A 17,717-nucleotide genomic window follows, 5' to 3' on the forward strand; every position below is an offset into this window, starting at 1 on the left:
AATATCCACTATGCTGTCACTTTCTAAGTCTAATAAATAAAGACTGCTAAGAAGAGACATTTGTGGCAAGTTTAAGGCTGAATTGTCTCTTACCATGGTTTAACATAACATGAAATAGAGAAGTGTAGGTTTGTGAGCTTTAAGCAAAAAGAATTTAAGAAAATGCATCTTGAGTCTTTAGGGAATACAATTATCATCCCATCTTTACAAATGAGGCACCTGAACACTGGCAGGCTCATTACCTCATTCCATAGTGCTATAGAAGCTCCCAAGGAACAGATGGTCAGAAAAAACTTAGCAACTAACTTCATAGCTGGAAGGGATGAGAGAATCCTGCCTCCTCCCCCTGGCCCAGTTACCATTCTACCCTCCCAAAGGGTAGATTCAGCAAAGACTACTCCCTAGACATGAGTATTAAGTGAAATTATTAAAAAAAAAAAAATTGAGGCCCTCCCTGGTGGCGCAGCGGGTTAAAGCACTGCACTAAGAAGCTAAAGCCACTTCCGCATGAGTTCGATTCCCGCCTGCCCGGGAGGAGATCCACATAGCGTGGCAGACCTCTCCTGACCCGCCCGCTGCTCCCCTCAGAAGTATACTTCCTAGATCTGCCTGTTCTGCTTTCTGCTCTGTCTCTGGTGAATCCTCTCACCCTCCGCATCTCTGGCCTGTACCCCAGTTCTGTACGAATAAATAAATAAATATTAAAAAAATTGAGTTCTTTTAAAAATTCTAATATGTCCAAGTTGTGCCTGATTGAGTGATGATGATGTCATCCAGACAAAGATTTTTAGAAAGTTTCAAGTCACTAAGAAAAAACTGACCTGTAGTAGAAGACTGAATCTCTGCTTAGGTTTCATAACCTTATTAAGTCTTCTCATACCAAGTCTGTAGTACAGTTCTGGCTAGTTGTTCCTACTTCAATTTTGGAAAGGAAACATTTATAAACTCTCGCTCTTTCTAGCGCTGGTTTACCAATCTCCTAAGATATTTAACTTTTAGAAATTATAGCCCCTCATTATGTAACAACATAAATTATAGACTGGTTTATCTACACAGAAGTCATTTCAAAGGATTTATAATTTAAAGCTGCAATAACAAGCTATAAACCAAATGTGAGGCTCCCACTACAAAATGTTTTTAAACTAGCTACCTGATTGAGATTACCATCTTGGCAATCTTATCACCTGTTAGCCCTGGAGCTGAAAACCTCTGTCACCGTGATGTTCTCACTGCAGCTGGAACATCCATCCCGCTCGCTGCCAGCCTCTTAGGCAGAAGGTAGCCTCTAGCAATCCTAACTCATCAAGGATGGAATCTTTTATATTTCTTGTCATCCCCTATCTCTGCAGAAATGCTCTTCACTTTTCTTGCCTTTAATAAGTTTCTATAGAATATTTTAGCTGCCTTTTGTATCTGGGTCATTTCCTTATTCCACCAAAGCACTGAAAATATGTTATCTTGTGCCCAACTTTATTTCTTAAATTCTTTTTTCAGTCAAAGCCTAAGATAATGGCTTGCATACCAAAAAGAACAAGTCTTGGAAGCTTTTCTCTCATTAAAGCTAGAGATACGAGAGTGCCTTGTTTAACATTTAGGGTATGATTATTCCTTAGTAATATTCTTTCTTTGCCCTGAGTCCTTTCTCTCTACGTAAATTTCTATACCAAAATAATAATTCAATATATTACAACTGTTTTTTGAATACTTAGAAACATAACAAGAGTCACTAGCTTTTTAAAAATTACCTACTTTGTTTTAACCTTACATAATAAATACTTATTTCATATGCTGATTTTTCCCCTACCAGGGTGAATTCAGCTTTATAAGCAAATACAATTAATAGAAACTTCCTGATGATGAAGCTGATCTTTGTGATCACCTAGATTTAACTCATTCACAGATAATCCAAAATCAGTTTTTTTATTTTTGCAATTCTATCAAGTCTTTGTTGTTTTTTTATTTTTTCAGTTAAACACATTCAGGAAAGTTTAATTTTATTTCTTTTCTATAACTTAATTTGCTGTGGTGACTGCCATAAAACTAAGGAGCAAATGTTCTGCTAAGGAACAAAAATTTTTCATTGCAAAACTGAATATAATTTTGTGCTATATGGCTGATTAAATGCAGATATCTCTTAATTAGTCATTTTAAATCTATCATAATCTGTAAATATCCACTATGCTGTCACTTTCTAAGTCTAATAGAATAAGAACAGTTGTTGCATGGTATCTAAATGAATTCAAAAAGGTCTTTCAGAGTGATGTAAACACTATCAGAACAACAAGCCCAAGGTACATCGTGCAAAATTAATAAAAAATTGCTGGTCTGAGAGTTGGGAGCACTCTTGTGGCATGTAAACATTTGTTCAGCAACTAAAGTAATGACAATGCATTAAACCAATAGAATTGCTTCTTCTGGCACCTAACAGAAATGTTAATTGATCATCAATCACAGCTTGTAATGAAAGGGCTGAACCTGCAGTTCTGAATGTATAGCCAGAAAAATTCAGTAAGAGACATAAATGTTATAAAAAAGACAAATGCTCCAAGCTAAATTGCTTTAAATTGCATTGACCTCATCATTGTACCTTTGAAACCTGTCCCTAATTGAGAGCAATTGATCTACCCTTCCAGCTTCCCTTTAAAGCCTGTCACATCCCAAATTCAAAATGTTAAGAGTCCTTAAAGTCAAATTATTCTGCAATTGAGCTTTCCTCTGAGGTTTTTAAATGATGACTAAGGCATAAGCCAGGTAGAAAACAGTATGCAATGAATTTAAGCTTTAGAAATGAAAGCAGCACATCTTTTCTCTCCCATTGGGCAAGATATAAAATTAATGAGAGCAATTTTTGGAATAAAACAGTTATAATAGCACAAAAATATTAAAGATAATTGGCACCAAAGAGAGCTGTGAGTTGGACCACTGTGCAAAAATTTTAACTGTCTTATCCACATCTCAGATAAAACAGTCAAGTCTCTAGAAATTACAGAGAATTTGTGAGGAAGGTTCTAGAATGTGGAATGGCATTCTGTAAGCCTGATCCCCTACAACCCTTTCCCAGTAAACGTCTACTGCTCATCTCAGCTCTGTATGAGGGTCTCTGAAATCACCAGGGAGCTTGTTCTGTTGCCTACCAAACAAGAACATATCAGCTGGTATCTGCCTCCTGACTGATAAAACTAAAGCATGAGAGAGAGGCTAGAATGACCCCTCTCTGATATAATAGGGCAAAGTTAGGAAAGATGTGCTCTCTTTTCCAAACTCAGGTCAAAGGACTTTGAATGCCAGGCTACAGATGGAGAATTCTTCATAGGAATGCTACCAAAAAAAGTGGGACTAGCCAAGATGGAATATGTCCAAAGATCTCAGATGGCCTCAAGCAAGCATGTCCCATCTTATCACAATATCAATCAAATAAATGCCAATATTAGTCAAATAATCACCCCTTGCATTCCTTCTTCATCTCCATGTCCCAAACACTAGGGAATCAGAAATCTCACTAGTCAAAACAAAGAATAAATTGCCCAGTAGAATGATTCCTGAGAGTCTAATGTATGAGTTACAGAATGATCTTTAAGAAAACATATTCTATTTGGAGCAGTATGATGACTTATGAAGAGAGATACCATAAAGTAAATCATATTTATTGCTTTTTAGAAATAGGATGGAAAAAGGCAACTGGACTCTGACATTAGAAACAGATAAAACAAATTATTATATCTAATACAATATCAGGCACTATCATATAATACAACACTAGACATACAAAATAACCATGCATTGCACAATAGATGCACAGCTTCAAAGTCTACTCTGGTTCAGACAATAAAAATTGAAGTGTGTTCTGAATGGCTGACTTATTTTTCCTTTGTATGAGGGAAGAACTGAAATAAATTCCAAAGTATATTCACATGATGCCCTCTTCAGACAAACCCAATCATTATAACAGTTTAGCCTGGTAACAAGTATTTAAGCAAAGTTTAAATATCATATTTGCTCAGTGATGTTTGTTCCTGAATCTTTTTCAAGTAGCACATATTTCTTGGACACTTACTCTGTTGTCAGATATGATAGTGAGATGTTAAAATGTATTATCTCATTGAAGCTTCACAAGTTATTCATCTAAGGCTACTCTGACTACCATTTCCTACCTCCACAGTCTGGTGAAGATAAGCAATTTTTTTTTAAAGATTTATTTATTTATTCATACAGAACTGGGGTACAGGCCAGAGATGCAGAGGGGGAGAGGATCCACCAGAGACAGAATGGGGTACAGAACAGGCAGATGGAAGAAGTACACTGCTGAGGGGAGCAGCGGGCAGGTCAGGAGAGGTCTGCCTCAACATGTGGATCTCCTCCGGGGCAGGCGTGAATTGAACTCATGCGGAAGTGGCTTAAGCTTCTTTGTGCTGTGCTTTAGCCCACTGCGCCACCAGGGAGGGCCCAATAAGCAATTTTTTTTTAATCTCCCTCAAACTTGTCTTCATTCATTCTTGTTTTCTTGTTAATGTGTCTTTGATCAGAGATTTAAAGTTAAATATCCAAATTAATATAACTTCCAAATAATGTTTACCTAGCAGTGAGAATCCTACAGAATGAAAAGCATCAATTTGACATTAAGAGGGAAGAACACTCAAGTGCTACCAGCAAGGGGAACCTTTGCCAGGCCGACTATACTGCTGCGCTGTTCCTGTATATGTCTGGGGTGAAGAAAGCCCAGGAGCAGGGCTGCACTCTAAATCCAAGCCCAGTGACACCTAAGATATCCTTTAAAACAGACTTCCATTGACCCAGTAATTCTCTCTTCTAAAAAAGTTGACTAATCAAAGATACAAAGCAAGATGTAACCACAATGATGGAAAACTCAGTGCTGATTACAAGAAAAAAAAAAAAGTTGTAACAAACCATAGGGACAATAGTGGAAAGTTGAATAAATTTTGATACTTAAGAAGACAAATTACAATGCAGCCATTAAAATATACATATATGGTGGGTGCGGTGTGATAATATTCGTCTTAAAGAGGAGTAAACCTATACCTCCATATCATACACCGTTGTAAACCAGTTATCCTAATAAAAATTATATATGTGTATACCCGCACATACTGATGTTTTAGAAGCATTTTCAGTGACATGTTAAAGATGCTAATTAACAAACACTGCATACCAAGTTAACTCTGTATTTTAATATAAATGCAGAGAGACCCATGTACATGTACATACACATACACACACACACACACATACACAGAATGTTTTATGTTTTCTGGGTATGTGGTAGAACTTAGGCTTTTTTCTCTTGTTTTTTAAAATGCTTCCAAGTTTTTTACATCAAACATGTAACATTTTACCCACTTACATGAGACATTCACCAAGAGTTTTCTTCTGTCCTTTCTTTTCTGGTGATTTCCCTTCCCACCACCATCCTTATACCACTTCAAACTTTTCACCCTACTCTTACCTCTTTACCTCAGAAGTGTCCTTTTCTCAGTGTTCACTAGCTTTGATAAGTAGTTTGCTTTGTCAAATCATATGCTATATGAACATCAATTACTTGCCATTCTAATTTATTTACTACATATAATTCCTTGAACCTCCCCTATTTTGTATAAATGGCAACATTTCCTAGTTTCCTTATAGCTAAATAGATGTGGGTCTACCACATCTTCTTGACCTAGCCCTCTATTACTGAGCACTTAGGGTGCTTCCATATCCAAGTTATTGTAAAAAATGTTGCAATAAACATTGTAGAATATATAGTTTTTTGGATTGATGATGTCACATGTTTTGGACAGGTGATCACATGTTTTGGATAGGTGCTAAGGAAGGTGATCACATCACCAATTAAACATGTGCTGTTAGAAAAACAGACATTAGTGCTGCAGAATTGCCACAAGCCTTCAATTTGTAAAAAACAAACAAAACCAGCATCTGTGAAGAGGACTAATGCAAAGAGCAATGCAATGAAGTGCACCTATACTCCTGTGTTTGGCATTTGAGGTGGGGTTTGAGCAGTTTCGTGGGACTGGGTCCTTAGCCTGGGGTGGGAAGGGGGATGATATTATTTCCAGGCAGGTATGTGAGAGTTAAGTTCAATTGTAGGAAATTCAGGTGACCTCACAGGGAACTGCTTGGAGGGGGAAAGCCTCCACATAGTAGATGACCAGAAGTGAGATGTTCTGTATGCATACTAAAGAAAATTTGCAGGTAAGAAACACAGATATAAGAGACAACTGGGTTCTCCTACATCCAAAGGGAAAAAAATTACAGAATGTTCTTTACAGTGAGTATCTTGTTATACATAGCTTTCAGGCTGGAATTTTTTTCATCTGTTAATATTTAAGAAATGTTTCCAATGATTGAGTTTTAAACAGCTAATTAGTTTGGGATAACAACTAATTACTCATGCCTACAGGAAAAACTGTTCTAGAAAGACAATAGTGATAATTGTTTTTTGTTTTGTGGGGTTTTTTTTTTTTTTACATTCTCCTTCTCTTGGAATCTGCATATATAAAAAAGGTAATTTATTTTGATCCATTCCATTAAAAAAAATTTCCAAAGTCTTCATTCTGAAGCACTCCAAAAGCATTTAAGACATCCTCTTTCCTAAGGAAAGACTAATACTGGCTTTCTTTTAGCTGGCAATGTTTTCAAGCTTTTTCCTTCTTTCCATTTCATGCAGAAATTACTGTCACATGAGGAATTGCCAAGAAGTGAAATGACAATACACATGCAATAGATCAAAACAGGGAGGGATAAGGAAGAAATATAGCCTAGAAAGAAAGCTTATTTTTTTACCAAAACATTCTCACTGTGTATCTGTTCTCACCAGTCATAATTCTTGCTGTGCACACCTTCCTATTTGAATTAATAATTTAAAAAAGCCTCAAGAGGTTATATGTGTAGAGAAAAAGAGAGAATTCCCCCTACCACTTTGGATTCTTCTTAGACCAATTAAGAAATTAACACCAGCAAGATTAGCAGTCAAGAAAATAAATTTAATTCCACACAGATGGGAGTCTACATAGATGTGTACCGCAAAAACAATGAGGCATATGTGAGGAGTTACCTCTTGAGCTGTATCTGGAGGAGCCTAGGATTTCAAGGCAAGAAGAAGAGGAACCATGATGAGAATATAAATAATGTGATGCTCTGAAGGTGCACCTGCTTTATGGCAGGGATTTGCCCTGCCATAAAGAAAGGATGTTTCTATACATAGTGTATTTCTAATAAAACTCTGAATTCTGGGTAATACCCCCATCTTATCTTTTTTCCAGGTAGTGACAGGAACGGTAAAAAATAAAATTCACGCGCCTGCAAAGACTTTCCCAACAACTTTCAATAATGGATAGGCCAAGTAGCACATTTGGGAGGCCTGTTGCCAAGTCTTCACATGCTCAGCAAAAAATGAACAATAGCCCATGTAGGAAGGAGAGTACAGGAAAACAAAGACAATATTCCAGGCATTGAGAAATATGTGGGTCTCCAAAAAGGAGTTAGTTAAAAAGGAACTGAAGCATTTTATTATTCTGACAACTACTCACTTTATGGACTTATATTTCTTTGGGAACAGAAATACTAGGAGTACAAGGTCTATAAGAATCACAAGGCAACATGTATTATAAAACCATCCCTTTGAAGCAGTCATTTTACTTACAGTGCACTTTGTATTATGTTAAAATAGAATAAAATATTTGTGCTAGGGTCTATGGGTGGACGCTACATAGCTTTTCTATTAAAAAATTAAATTCAACACCTTGTAAGTATTAGTTAAATTCTTGCCAATGAGGTTCAGTTTCTGTAAAAGCATAAATAAAGTCTCATTTTGGGTTGCCTTTGTCTTTAACAGAGGAAGTAGCATCTTTCCTACTGTCCAGGACACAAAAACAGTACTTGGCTTTAAAATGTCACAATATAAAATGTTTTCCAACGTTAAATAGTTAATTCAAAGGGAGGTCAAATGTATTAGTAACACAAATTCATACAGAATCTCTAGTTTCCTACTTTCTGTCCAATGCAGACATTATTCATGAAAAATAGACACAAATTTTTCAATAAATCTTTCAAAAAAAATAAAGCAAGAAAAGAATTAGTAGTTAAAACTGTTTAGTTTTTTTGCATTAAATTTTCTTTTCATAAAAAGGTGATTCAAAATATCCCTTTGATATTATTATTGAATTACAATGAAAATATAGCTAATGAAAAAATGACAAAATACTGCCAGTAACAGAAACTAGAAAAGAATGCCCAAAATTTAAGTATGAATTTAAATTTCTCTAAATCTACCATTTTATAAAATTTGGAGGAGGAAGGGAAGAGATTTTTGAAATCACAGAACTGAAGAAACTATAAAAATAAGCAGATTAAATTTGAAGTCTCATTTTTTTTTAGAAATACTCAAAAAATTAAAAGGCTTACTTACTGATTCCATGACTGCAGTCTGCAGGTAACTATTTCAAAACACCCTCAAGGCATTTTGTTTGTTAAAGTTCTCAGTTTTAATATATATTCGGGCAGAGTATAAAGAAACAATAAAATATTCCTGATCATAGTTGAGCTTTTTCATGGTAGAGCCTGCAGGTTTTATTTTATAGAATATAGGATATCATTGTTTTCCATTATTCACAGTTATAGGTAATTACACTTTTTCTGATTCATTACATCTTAGTATATCCTTCCTCTCATCTCTGAAACTTCACCTCAATAAATTCTTTTGAATATTACATCCGGTCTCTTAATGAGTGAACCTATTATATTCATTATTTTAATGATGACAATAACCATTATTGAAATTCATTCACATGACATATAATAGGAAGTACTGTTATCACATGAATTATTTTTATGATATAGTTATAGCAGCATCAATGCCCAATAGTTTCCTTTGCCATTGAAAATCTTACATGGAATTTTCCATTTGTCAACATTAATCAACAAAAGCTATTCATATTCCATTAAAGCACTAGTTTTTAGAAAGTTCATTTATTATCGCAAGATACATATAATAAAGCACATTATAAAGATACAAAAAATTATCACTGCAGATTTGTCCTTTACAAATATTTTTAAAATCATTTTCACATAATTACAAACACAAAATAGATGAAAACCATAATCTCACGTTTAAAAAACAAGCTAGTATAAAATAAGAAATAAATGAGAAATAAGAAACTGTAAAAGAAATATATCAAAGGTAGAAAAAACTGACTAACAAAATGTCTGGAAAATCAGGCTATCTGAAAACAGAAGTGACAGAATTTACCTAAGACAAGACTTAGAAACTTAAAAAAAAATTGTTTCAGAGACAAATAATTAAGTATATAGAATGTAAGAACAAATAAAAGTAGACATAGTTCAAATTTTAAATATTGAAATGGGAGAATTAAAACAAAAAAGTAAAAGGACAAGATTTAAAGATACATAAAGAAAGTCACCTGAGTTCAAAAACAAGACAAGACATCCATTCTCACTGCAGTTCTCAACACAGTGTTGCAAGTTCCAACCAGGGTGATTAGACAAAAATGAAACAAAAGGTGTTCATATTGGAAAAGAAAAAATTAAACCATCACTTACTATAAAAGGCATGATAATATACATGGAAAAATCCCAGAACTCCAGTTAAAAAAAAAAAACAGAAAATAATAAAGTGGTAAGCTAATAAATTAATATGCAAAAATTTGTTGTAACCCTATATGCAAATAATGAGCTACCAGAAAGAGAAGTCACAAATATTCCCATTCACAATCATATGAAAAATAATTAAATACCTTGGAATAAATTTAACCTAGGAGATTAAAGATTTAGACACTGAAAACTGAATGACATTAGTGAAGAAACAGAATATACAAAGAATGGAAAGATAGTCTATATTCATTGACAGAACAATTAACATTTAAAATTTTCCTTATCACCTAAAGCAACATACAGATTTAGTGCAATACTTAGAAAAAATCCAATGGCACAAACTTAAAACAAAAATCATAAAATTAATTTATAACTACAAAATATCTCAAAAAGTCATTAATTGGCCCTCCCTGGTGGCGCAGCGGGTTAAAGCACAGCACTGAGAATCTAAAGCCGCTCCCGCATGAGTTCGATTCCCGCCTGCCCCGGAGGTGACCACATGGCGTGGCAGACCTCTCCTGACCCGCCCGCTGCTCCCCTCAGCAGTGTACTTCGTCGATCTGCCTGTTCTGTTCCCCTCTCTGTCTCTGGGGAAGCCTCTCGCCACCCCTGAGCCTCTGGCCTGTACCCCAGTTCTGTATGCACAAATAAATAAATCTTAAAAAAAAAAAAAAAAGCAATAAAAAATCCAAGGGAAAAAAATAGCATATATGAAGACAACAGATTCCTGACTTCATACTATTCTATGAAGCAATACTAATCACAATAGTATGGTAGTGGAATAAAAAAAAAAAAATACAGATCAAAAGAATAGAATTCAGACCCAAGAAATAAAAACACACATATATGGACGACTAACATATGACAAAGATGTCAGTAGCATACAACAGAGAAAAGACTAACAAACAGTACTAGGAAAACTGGACAACTGTGTCCCAAAGAATGAAACCACCCTCTAACACCATGCACAAAAAACTCATAATTGTTTAAAGATTTATATAAAGATCTGAAACAATAAAAACACACAGAAGTAAACATATTCAATATGTTCCTCAATATCAACTGTAATTGATTTTTGGGTATTTGATTCCAGTGGCAAAGGAAACAAAAGCAAAATAAACAAATGAGACTGTTTCAACTAAAAAGCTTCTGCATGGTGAAGAAACTCTAGTTCAAACAAAAGGCATCTGGCTAATGAAGAAAATACTTGCAACTCACATATATGACAAGGAGTTAATAGCCAAAATATGTAAAGAATTCATAAAATTCAACAACAAAATCCCAATTTTAAAAATGGGCAGAGTATTTGAAAAGTCGCTTCTTCAAAGAAATTATACAGATGGCCAACAGGCATCATTTTTACTATTAAGGAAATAAAGATCAAAACAATAGTGAGGTATCATCTCACATGTGTGCTACCATCTTATACCATACCTATAAGAATCCAAAAGACAAGAAACAACTAGTGTCAGCATGGCTGTGGCAGAAGGGACCCTTGTACATTGTTGTTGGAATGTAAACTGATGTAACCATTAAGGAAAACAGTATGGAGATTCCTTAGAAATAATTAAAAATAGAAATTCCATAAGATCCAGTTTCTTTTTCTGAATATTCAACCAAAGAATATGAAAAAACTAATTTGAAGAGATATATGTATACAAACTCCCATGTTCATCGCACCATTTTACAATAACCAAGATTTAGAAACAACCTAAGTGCCCACTGACAGAAGACTGGATAAGAAGAGGTGGATGTGTGCTGTGTGATGATGTGTGTGTGTTTCTATACACATATATGTTACCTGTGTATATGCATATAAATATACACACACACATATACACACACGATGACATATTACCAAGCTATTAAAAAAAAAGATGAAATGTTGTCCTTCGCAACAACACAGTAGAACCAGAAAGTATTGTGATAAGTGAAATAAGTCACATGGAGAAAAACAATGTATGATTTCACTCATAAATGGTACTCAATGAAGCAAAAATAACTAAATAAAACAAAAATAAACTTTTAAACTCTAAGACTTACAACAGTGGTTACCAGAAGGGAAGTGGGTAGGTAGTTTAGGTAAAAGTGACCGACTGCAAGTGAAGAGCAGCATTAGACTTTTAGTAGTGAAGTTATTATTAACTTGTGTGTACAGATGCTGATTTACAATAAAGTAACCTTAAATAGCATTACAAACCAATGTTACTTCAAAAATAAATTCAAATACCACTTCTACATTCCAGATAAATTTCATCAAATCTACAGAATTCAAATCCATTTTACTATGACACCTTTTTTCAGAGCATGGGTTCAATCTAAATCAATTGATTTCACAGAAAAAGTTGACTTTATGTAGTCAAATATTAAACACTTTTCTTAAAGGAGTATTATGATATTGCAAATAGTAGATCCAATAAACATAGAAAAGCACTTGAGAGTACTGTTGATAGAAATTAGTTAAAATTTTAGTAACGGGACCTCTATGGTGAAACAGGGGGTTAAGTCTCAGCACTGTCACAGCTGCAGCCTGAGTCTGATTTGGCCAGGAAGCTAAAGTATATAGCTCAGCAGACCTCTCCTGTCTTGCCCGCTGCTTGCCTTAGCAGTATATTTCGGAAGAGCTGCATGTTTTGTTCCCTACTCTGGTGAATCCTCTCACTTCCCCCTACCCACACTTCTGGTCTGTACTCCAGTTCTTCTACGCAAAAATAAATATATCTAAAAAGAAATATATCTAAATATATACAGTTCCACGTGTCCTAAAATTGTAGAAACATGTTCTGGACTTTCCCACTCTGTGACTTGAGAGAAGTAGTAATTGTAGCAAATAATTACATCATATCAACTATGGGTCAAACTGGTCTCTTCACATTTATTATCTCTTTTAATAAATTAGTTATACTCCTTATGTTGAAGTACTACCTGATGAGCTGAATTGAGTAGATTGAAATTACAAAATACTAACCTCCTGGGATCCCACTGCTTTAATTTATGTACAGTACACACATCATGAAGCCCTTACATGTGAATGTCTAGGATATTTTATATCAATCTAATCACACCAACATAGTATATGGCAATTGGGATCACTCTGTTATGAAATATAGTGAAATCACCCCCAAAAAATGTTCATAAGATATTGCTAATAACACAGCCTCAACTGTGTATTGATATAATGAGAATATTTGGACTACGTCCAAAATTCAAAAGTATGTCCTGAATTGAAACCTGTTCACAGGCTATTCGGGGGGGGGGGGGGGGACAAATATTGCTAAGACTGCACTGCCCCCTAGGGAAAAGACTAGCATGTTTCACAGAAGTTCATTTGCCTTTTCCAGATCAGTATTTTCATGACCCATTTGTCCAACTATGGAAATGACCGGCTGGGATTATACACATTTGTTAACTTGGCTAACTTCGTCCAAAGCTGGACCAATTTGCGTCTTCACACTCTGCCTCCAGTGCAACTGGCTCACAAGTACTTTGAGCTCTTTCCTGATCAAAAAGACCCTCTCTGGCAGGTAAGATTCATTTGCTAATTGGTAGCAAATTAACCCCACAGGCATATTTTATAGAGCCATAAAATAATCCAAACCTGGAAAGTGGTGGGAATATATGCATTTTGGAAATGTTTGTAGATTTAAAAAACTACTACTTCCTAAATTTAAGTTGTATATTCATATAAAAAAGGTTAAAATTCTGGAAGTTCCATGGTGTGGGGGTGGGGGGTTAGTAGAGGTAATATTTTCAGTCAGAAGTAAGGGATCAATATGCAAACTGCAAGGGACTAAAGAGCAGAAAATGGCAAACAAAGTGTGTGCTGGACAGGAAGTCAACTGACCAGCTGAGCACATCCCCATAGCTAAACACTAAAAGGCATTAGAGGAACAGGTAAGAAGAGTTTACTAATGAACATCTGCTTCTGGACCACTGGGTACACCAGCAATCACAAAATAGGGGCAACTTTCAAAACTATTCCCTGCATATTACTTTTAGCATGGGGAAAGCATTTTGTGAAAATGTCATTGAGTTTAAGGGCATATGTCCCATAAAAATGGTATAGGTAAACTGTTCTAGACACAAGCCAAATTTTAAAGCATACAGTTCCACGTGTCCTAAAATTGTAGAACCATGTTCTGGACTTGAATTTCCCACTCTGTGACTTGAGAGAAGTAGTAATTGTAGCAAAAAATTACATCATATCGGCCCTCCCTGGTGGTGCAGCAGGTTAAAGCACAGCACTGAGAAGCTGAAGCCACTTCCGCATGAGTTCGATTCCCGCTGGCCCCGGAGGTGACCACATGGTGTGGCAGACCTCTCCTGACCAGCCCGCTGCTCCCCTCAGCAGTGTACTTCGTAGATCTGCCTGTTCTGCTACCCACTCTGTCTCTGGTGAAGCCTCTCGCTGCCCCTGAGCCTCTGGCCTGTACCCCAGTTCTGTATGAACAAATAAATAAATCTTAAAAAAAAAATTACATCATATCAACTATGGGTCAAACTGGTCTCTTCACATTTATTATCTCTTTTAATACTCAAGAACTACCCAACATAGAGCTACAGTTATTATCCCCATTTTACAGATGAAAAAACTGTGGCATAGAAGGTTGATATGCTTAGGCATATCACACACTAGCTGGAGAATTAGAGCAAACTGAGCAACAAAAACAATCTTCAGATGTAAAACTACTATACCAATCGAAGATGGACTATGACCTAATCTCTATGTTTGATTCATTCAGCTTTGAACTTGAACTAATTATTGCCTTAGCTTAAACAGATAACCCCAAAATAGATATAACTCTACTTTTTAGTAGGTTAAAGTCAGTAGTTATAGAGTAACTGCATGTTATCTTGTAGTTGTTATAACACACTTTTTTTAATCTTAACAACTACAAAACATCACCAACTGTTAGCCACTGAAAGACATGCAATTTTCCTGCTAATTTAACATCTTATTTTTAAACTGAAATTATTATTATTTCAGGTGACAAGTTGAAACCAATTTTATTCCAGAACAGGAGCAAAAAAAATATAAAAAGCCCTTACTTTAGTCTTAACATCTGTTGCTTACTGAAAATAAGCAGAAGGTTGATTTAACTACACATAGCGATAGTATTAATTGGATAGAAATAAAGTGCTGTACTGTCTGCCCATTCCTGAAACAGTATTTAAGGGTACTGCTAATCTTCCCATTAGATGCACTTTGCAGTGGGTGCTGGCTTAAGTACCACAAACCAAAATCAGACACAAAGGTAGTAATCCACCCACATTTTACCATTTGTTTAGTACCTTTTAGCATCAGTCTGTACCAATATATATTTAGATATATATTCACTGACCTTGAAGGCACGTCAGTGCATTCTTTTAAAAAAAAAAGAGTGTTAGAGAGAAAGCACACCTCACAGCTTTCTTCCCTAGGTATCTTTTAATAACAGGTTGAAAAACTGTAGCACACAAAGGACGCACACACAAAAAAATACATCTCTATATTATTCTTCCATTTAGAATCCTTGTGATGACAAACGCCACAGAGACATTTGGTCTAAAGAAAAAACCTGTGATCGCTTACCAAAATTTTTGGTAATAGGACCCCAAAAAACTGGTAAGAAATTTATTATAATTAATGTAAGAGTGTAAAAATCCTGATAACTAGACAATAAACTCTGTCACAAAAAAATCTTTAACTTGGTGTAAATGCTGAATGAATAATATACTTTCAGTCAACTATATCTAACATTGTGTTTAAGGAATACAATATGTAATATTGAGGCATTTACATATCCTATGTGATGGATCTGTAGCTGTAATTATTACATTATATAATTATAGTACAATGCTGTCTATATTCACTCCCCTGTGCACAGATCACTATGGCTTACTTTCTACTTACTGAAAGTTTGTAGCATTAACTAACATCCATCTTAGCTTCCTACCTCCCACACCCTGGTAAATATCATTTTATTTAATGTTTTTTTTTTTCAATTTTGACTTTGTTTAGATTCCCCTCACAAGTGAGATCATATAGTGCTTGTCTTCCTCTGTCTGACATCTCATTTAGCATACTGTGCTTAAGGTCCATCCATGCTGTCATAAATGGTAGGCTATCCTCCTTTCTTATGGCTGGATAACATTCTGTTCCATACATATATTACATCTCTTTTTTATGAATTAACTTGCTGACGGACAACTACGTTATTTCTGTATCTTGGGTCTGTGAATAATGCCACAGTAAACATAGGAATGCACATCTCTGTTCAGAATACAGCTTTCTTTTCCTTTGGGCTCATTCCTAGTAGTAATAGGTATGTGGATGCTGAGTCCCATGGTAGATTTATTTTGAATTTTTGTGGAATCTTCGTGTTGTTTTATATAGTGGTTAGGGAAATTCACACTCCTACCAACTGTGTGAGTTTTCTCTTTACACCACATCCTGGCCAGAACCCATTCTCTATCATATGCCTTTGTGATAAAAGTCTAACACATTTTATTGTCTGACATCATCTTTAGTTAATATCAAAATGTGTTTAAATGGTTTTGTTTGGTTTAGTTAAGTGAAAATAGATGTCACATGGCTTAAATATCCAAACATAAATTTGGTGACAATGTTTTTTCCCAAAGATCTTGACTGAAAAGTTTTATTATAATATCTAAACTCAAAACCAATCACATGGTTAGAACGACTAACAAGGGGCAAGAGGAACACATATAAGTACCTGTATGTCTCTGTCATAAATCCTTTCCAGAAAAAAATAGCCTCTTCCTGTTATAATTTATTTCTAGACTCTTCCTTGCAGAATGCCTATTTTCAAAGTCTAAAGGTATTAGACAAGCAGAATTCCTAGACATAAACAAAATGATATGCTAAGAAAGGTATTTATTTATACCCAGGAGAAATCTTTTGCACATTTCCTTAAACTGATGTACAGTTTTCTCCATAAACTTCTCGTTTCTCTAAGAATTAGAATTAAAATGAAGCCCAGTGGAAGCTTTAAAATACCTCACTTTCATACTGCTTCACGCATGATAAATTATTTGGGACTCTGGTTCTGGCTTCACAGAAGACAGCAAATGCAGCAGATATCCCTTCAAGGAAGATACATTCCATCCCTTCCTAACTAGGAGAACTGCATGGAATGCATCCATGTTTAGTTTACTCATTTTTCCTTAGTCCAATTTGCAAATGTCAATCCGAAAACAATAATGAACATGAATACTTTTCCTTCTGTGTTCCACTTGTCTTTATCTACATAAAACAGAGGCAACAAGAAAGATACTTAAATTAGTCTGTTCCATGGACTCCCACTGTTATCACATAGTCTTGTCGTTACTGATCACATCTTTTTGCTGATGGTTGGTCTATCTAGTTTGCTTCAGAAAGCCCTGCAGGATATGCTTTCCCTTGTGCTCTGCTAGATATGCAGGCATTTTAATATCATGGTTAGATGGCAAAATTACTACATGACATCTTAAACTCAACTGGGTTTCCAAATGTTTATGTTACAATTTGTAGATGACATTTCCCTTTGGAAGGGAACATTTTTAGTTACTCTTAGGAAGGGAATCCCCCCCTTCCCAGTTTTAAAGAGTTATAATTTACATGCAGTAAGATTCACCCAATTTAAATGTACAGTTAAATGAGTTTTGAAAATTATGCATAGTTGTGTCTCCACCACCACCATATTCAAGATGTAGAACACTGTTAGCTCCCTAAAAAAGTTCTCCACATTCCTTTATAGTCTTCTCCCCTTCTCCCTTCCTCGACCAAAGACAACCACTTTCTGCCACTATAGTTTTGCCTTTTCTAAAATGTCATATAAAAGGAAGCATGAAGTGTGAAATCTTTTCTCTTTAACTTCTTTAGTTTAGCATAATACTTTTGCTACTTATCCATGTTGCATATATTGATATTTGGTGAAATTGTTTTTTAAATGGGCAAAAATGTCTTTTTATATCAGTTCCATAAAAATGAAATAGCTTCGTGCTCGCTTCGGCAGCACATATACTAAAATTGGAACGATACAGAGAAGATTAGCATGGCCCCTGCGCAAGGATGACACGCAAATTCGTGAAGCGTTCCATATTTTTCAATG

At 35.2% G+C, this 17,717-nt stretch overlaps 1 protein-coding gene across 3 annotated transcripts in view; it reads left to right on the forward strand.

Annotated features, from left to right (window-relative positions):
- The window catches only part of NDST3 (N-deacetylase/N-sulfotransferase (heparan glucosaminyl) 3), a 139,699-nt gene that overhangs the window by 94,142 nt on the left and 27,840 nt on the right, over positions 1 to 17,717 (forward strand). For all 3 annotated transcript variants that reach the window (XM_012727971.1, XM_012727972.1, XM_004686630.1), the window contains exons 7-8: positions 12,966 to 13,148; positions 15,133 to 15,229. In XM_012727971.1, coding sequence (XP_012583425.1) covers positions 12,966 to 13,148; positions 15,133 to 15,229 — 280 coding nt within the window. The remainder of the gene's footprint in view (positions 1 to 12,965; positions 13,149 to 15,132; positions 15,230 to 17,717) is intronic.

This window comes from Condylura cristata, unplaced genomic scaffold, assembly GCF_000260355.1.
Source record: "Condylura cristata isolate star-nosed mole 26May11 unplaced genomic scaffold, ConCri1.0 scaffold00021, whole genome shotgun sequence".
NCBI lineage: Eukaryota > Metazoa > Chordata > Mammalia > Eulipotyphla > Talpidae > Condylura > Condylura cristata.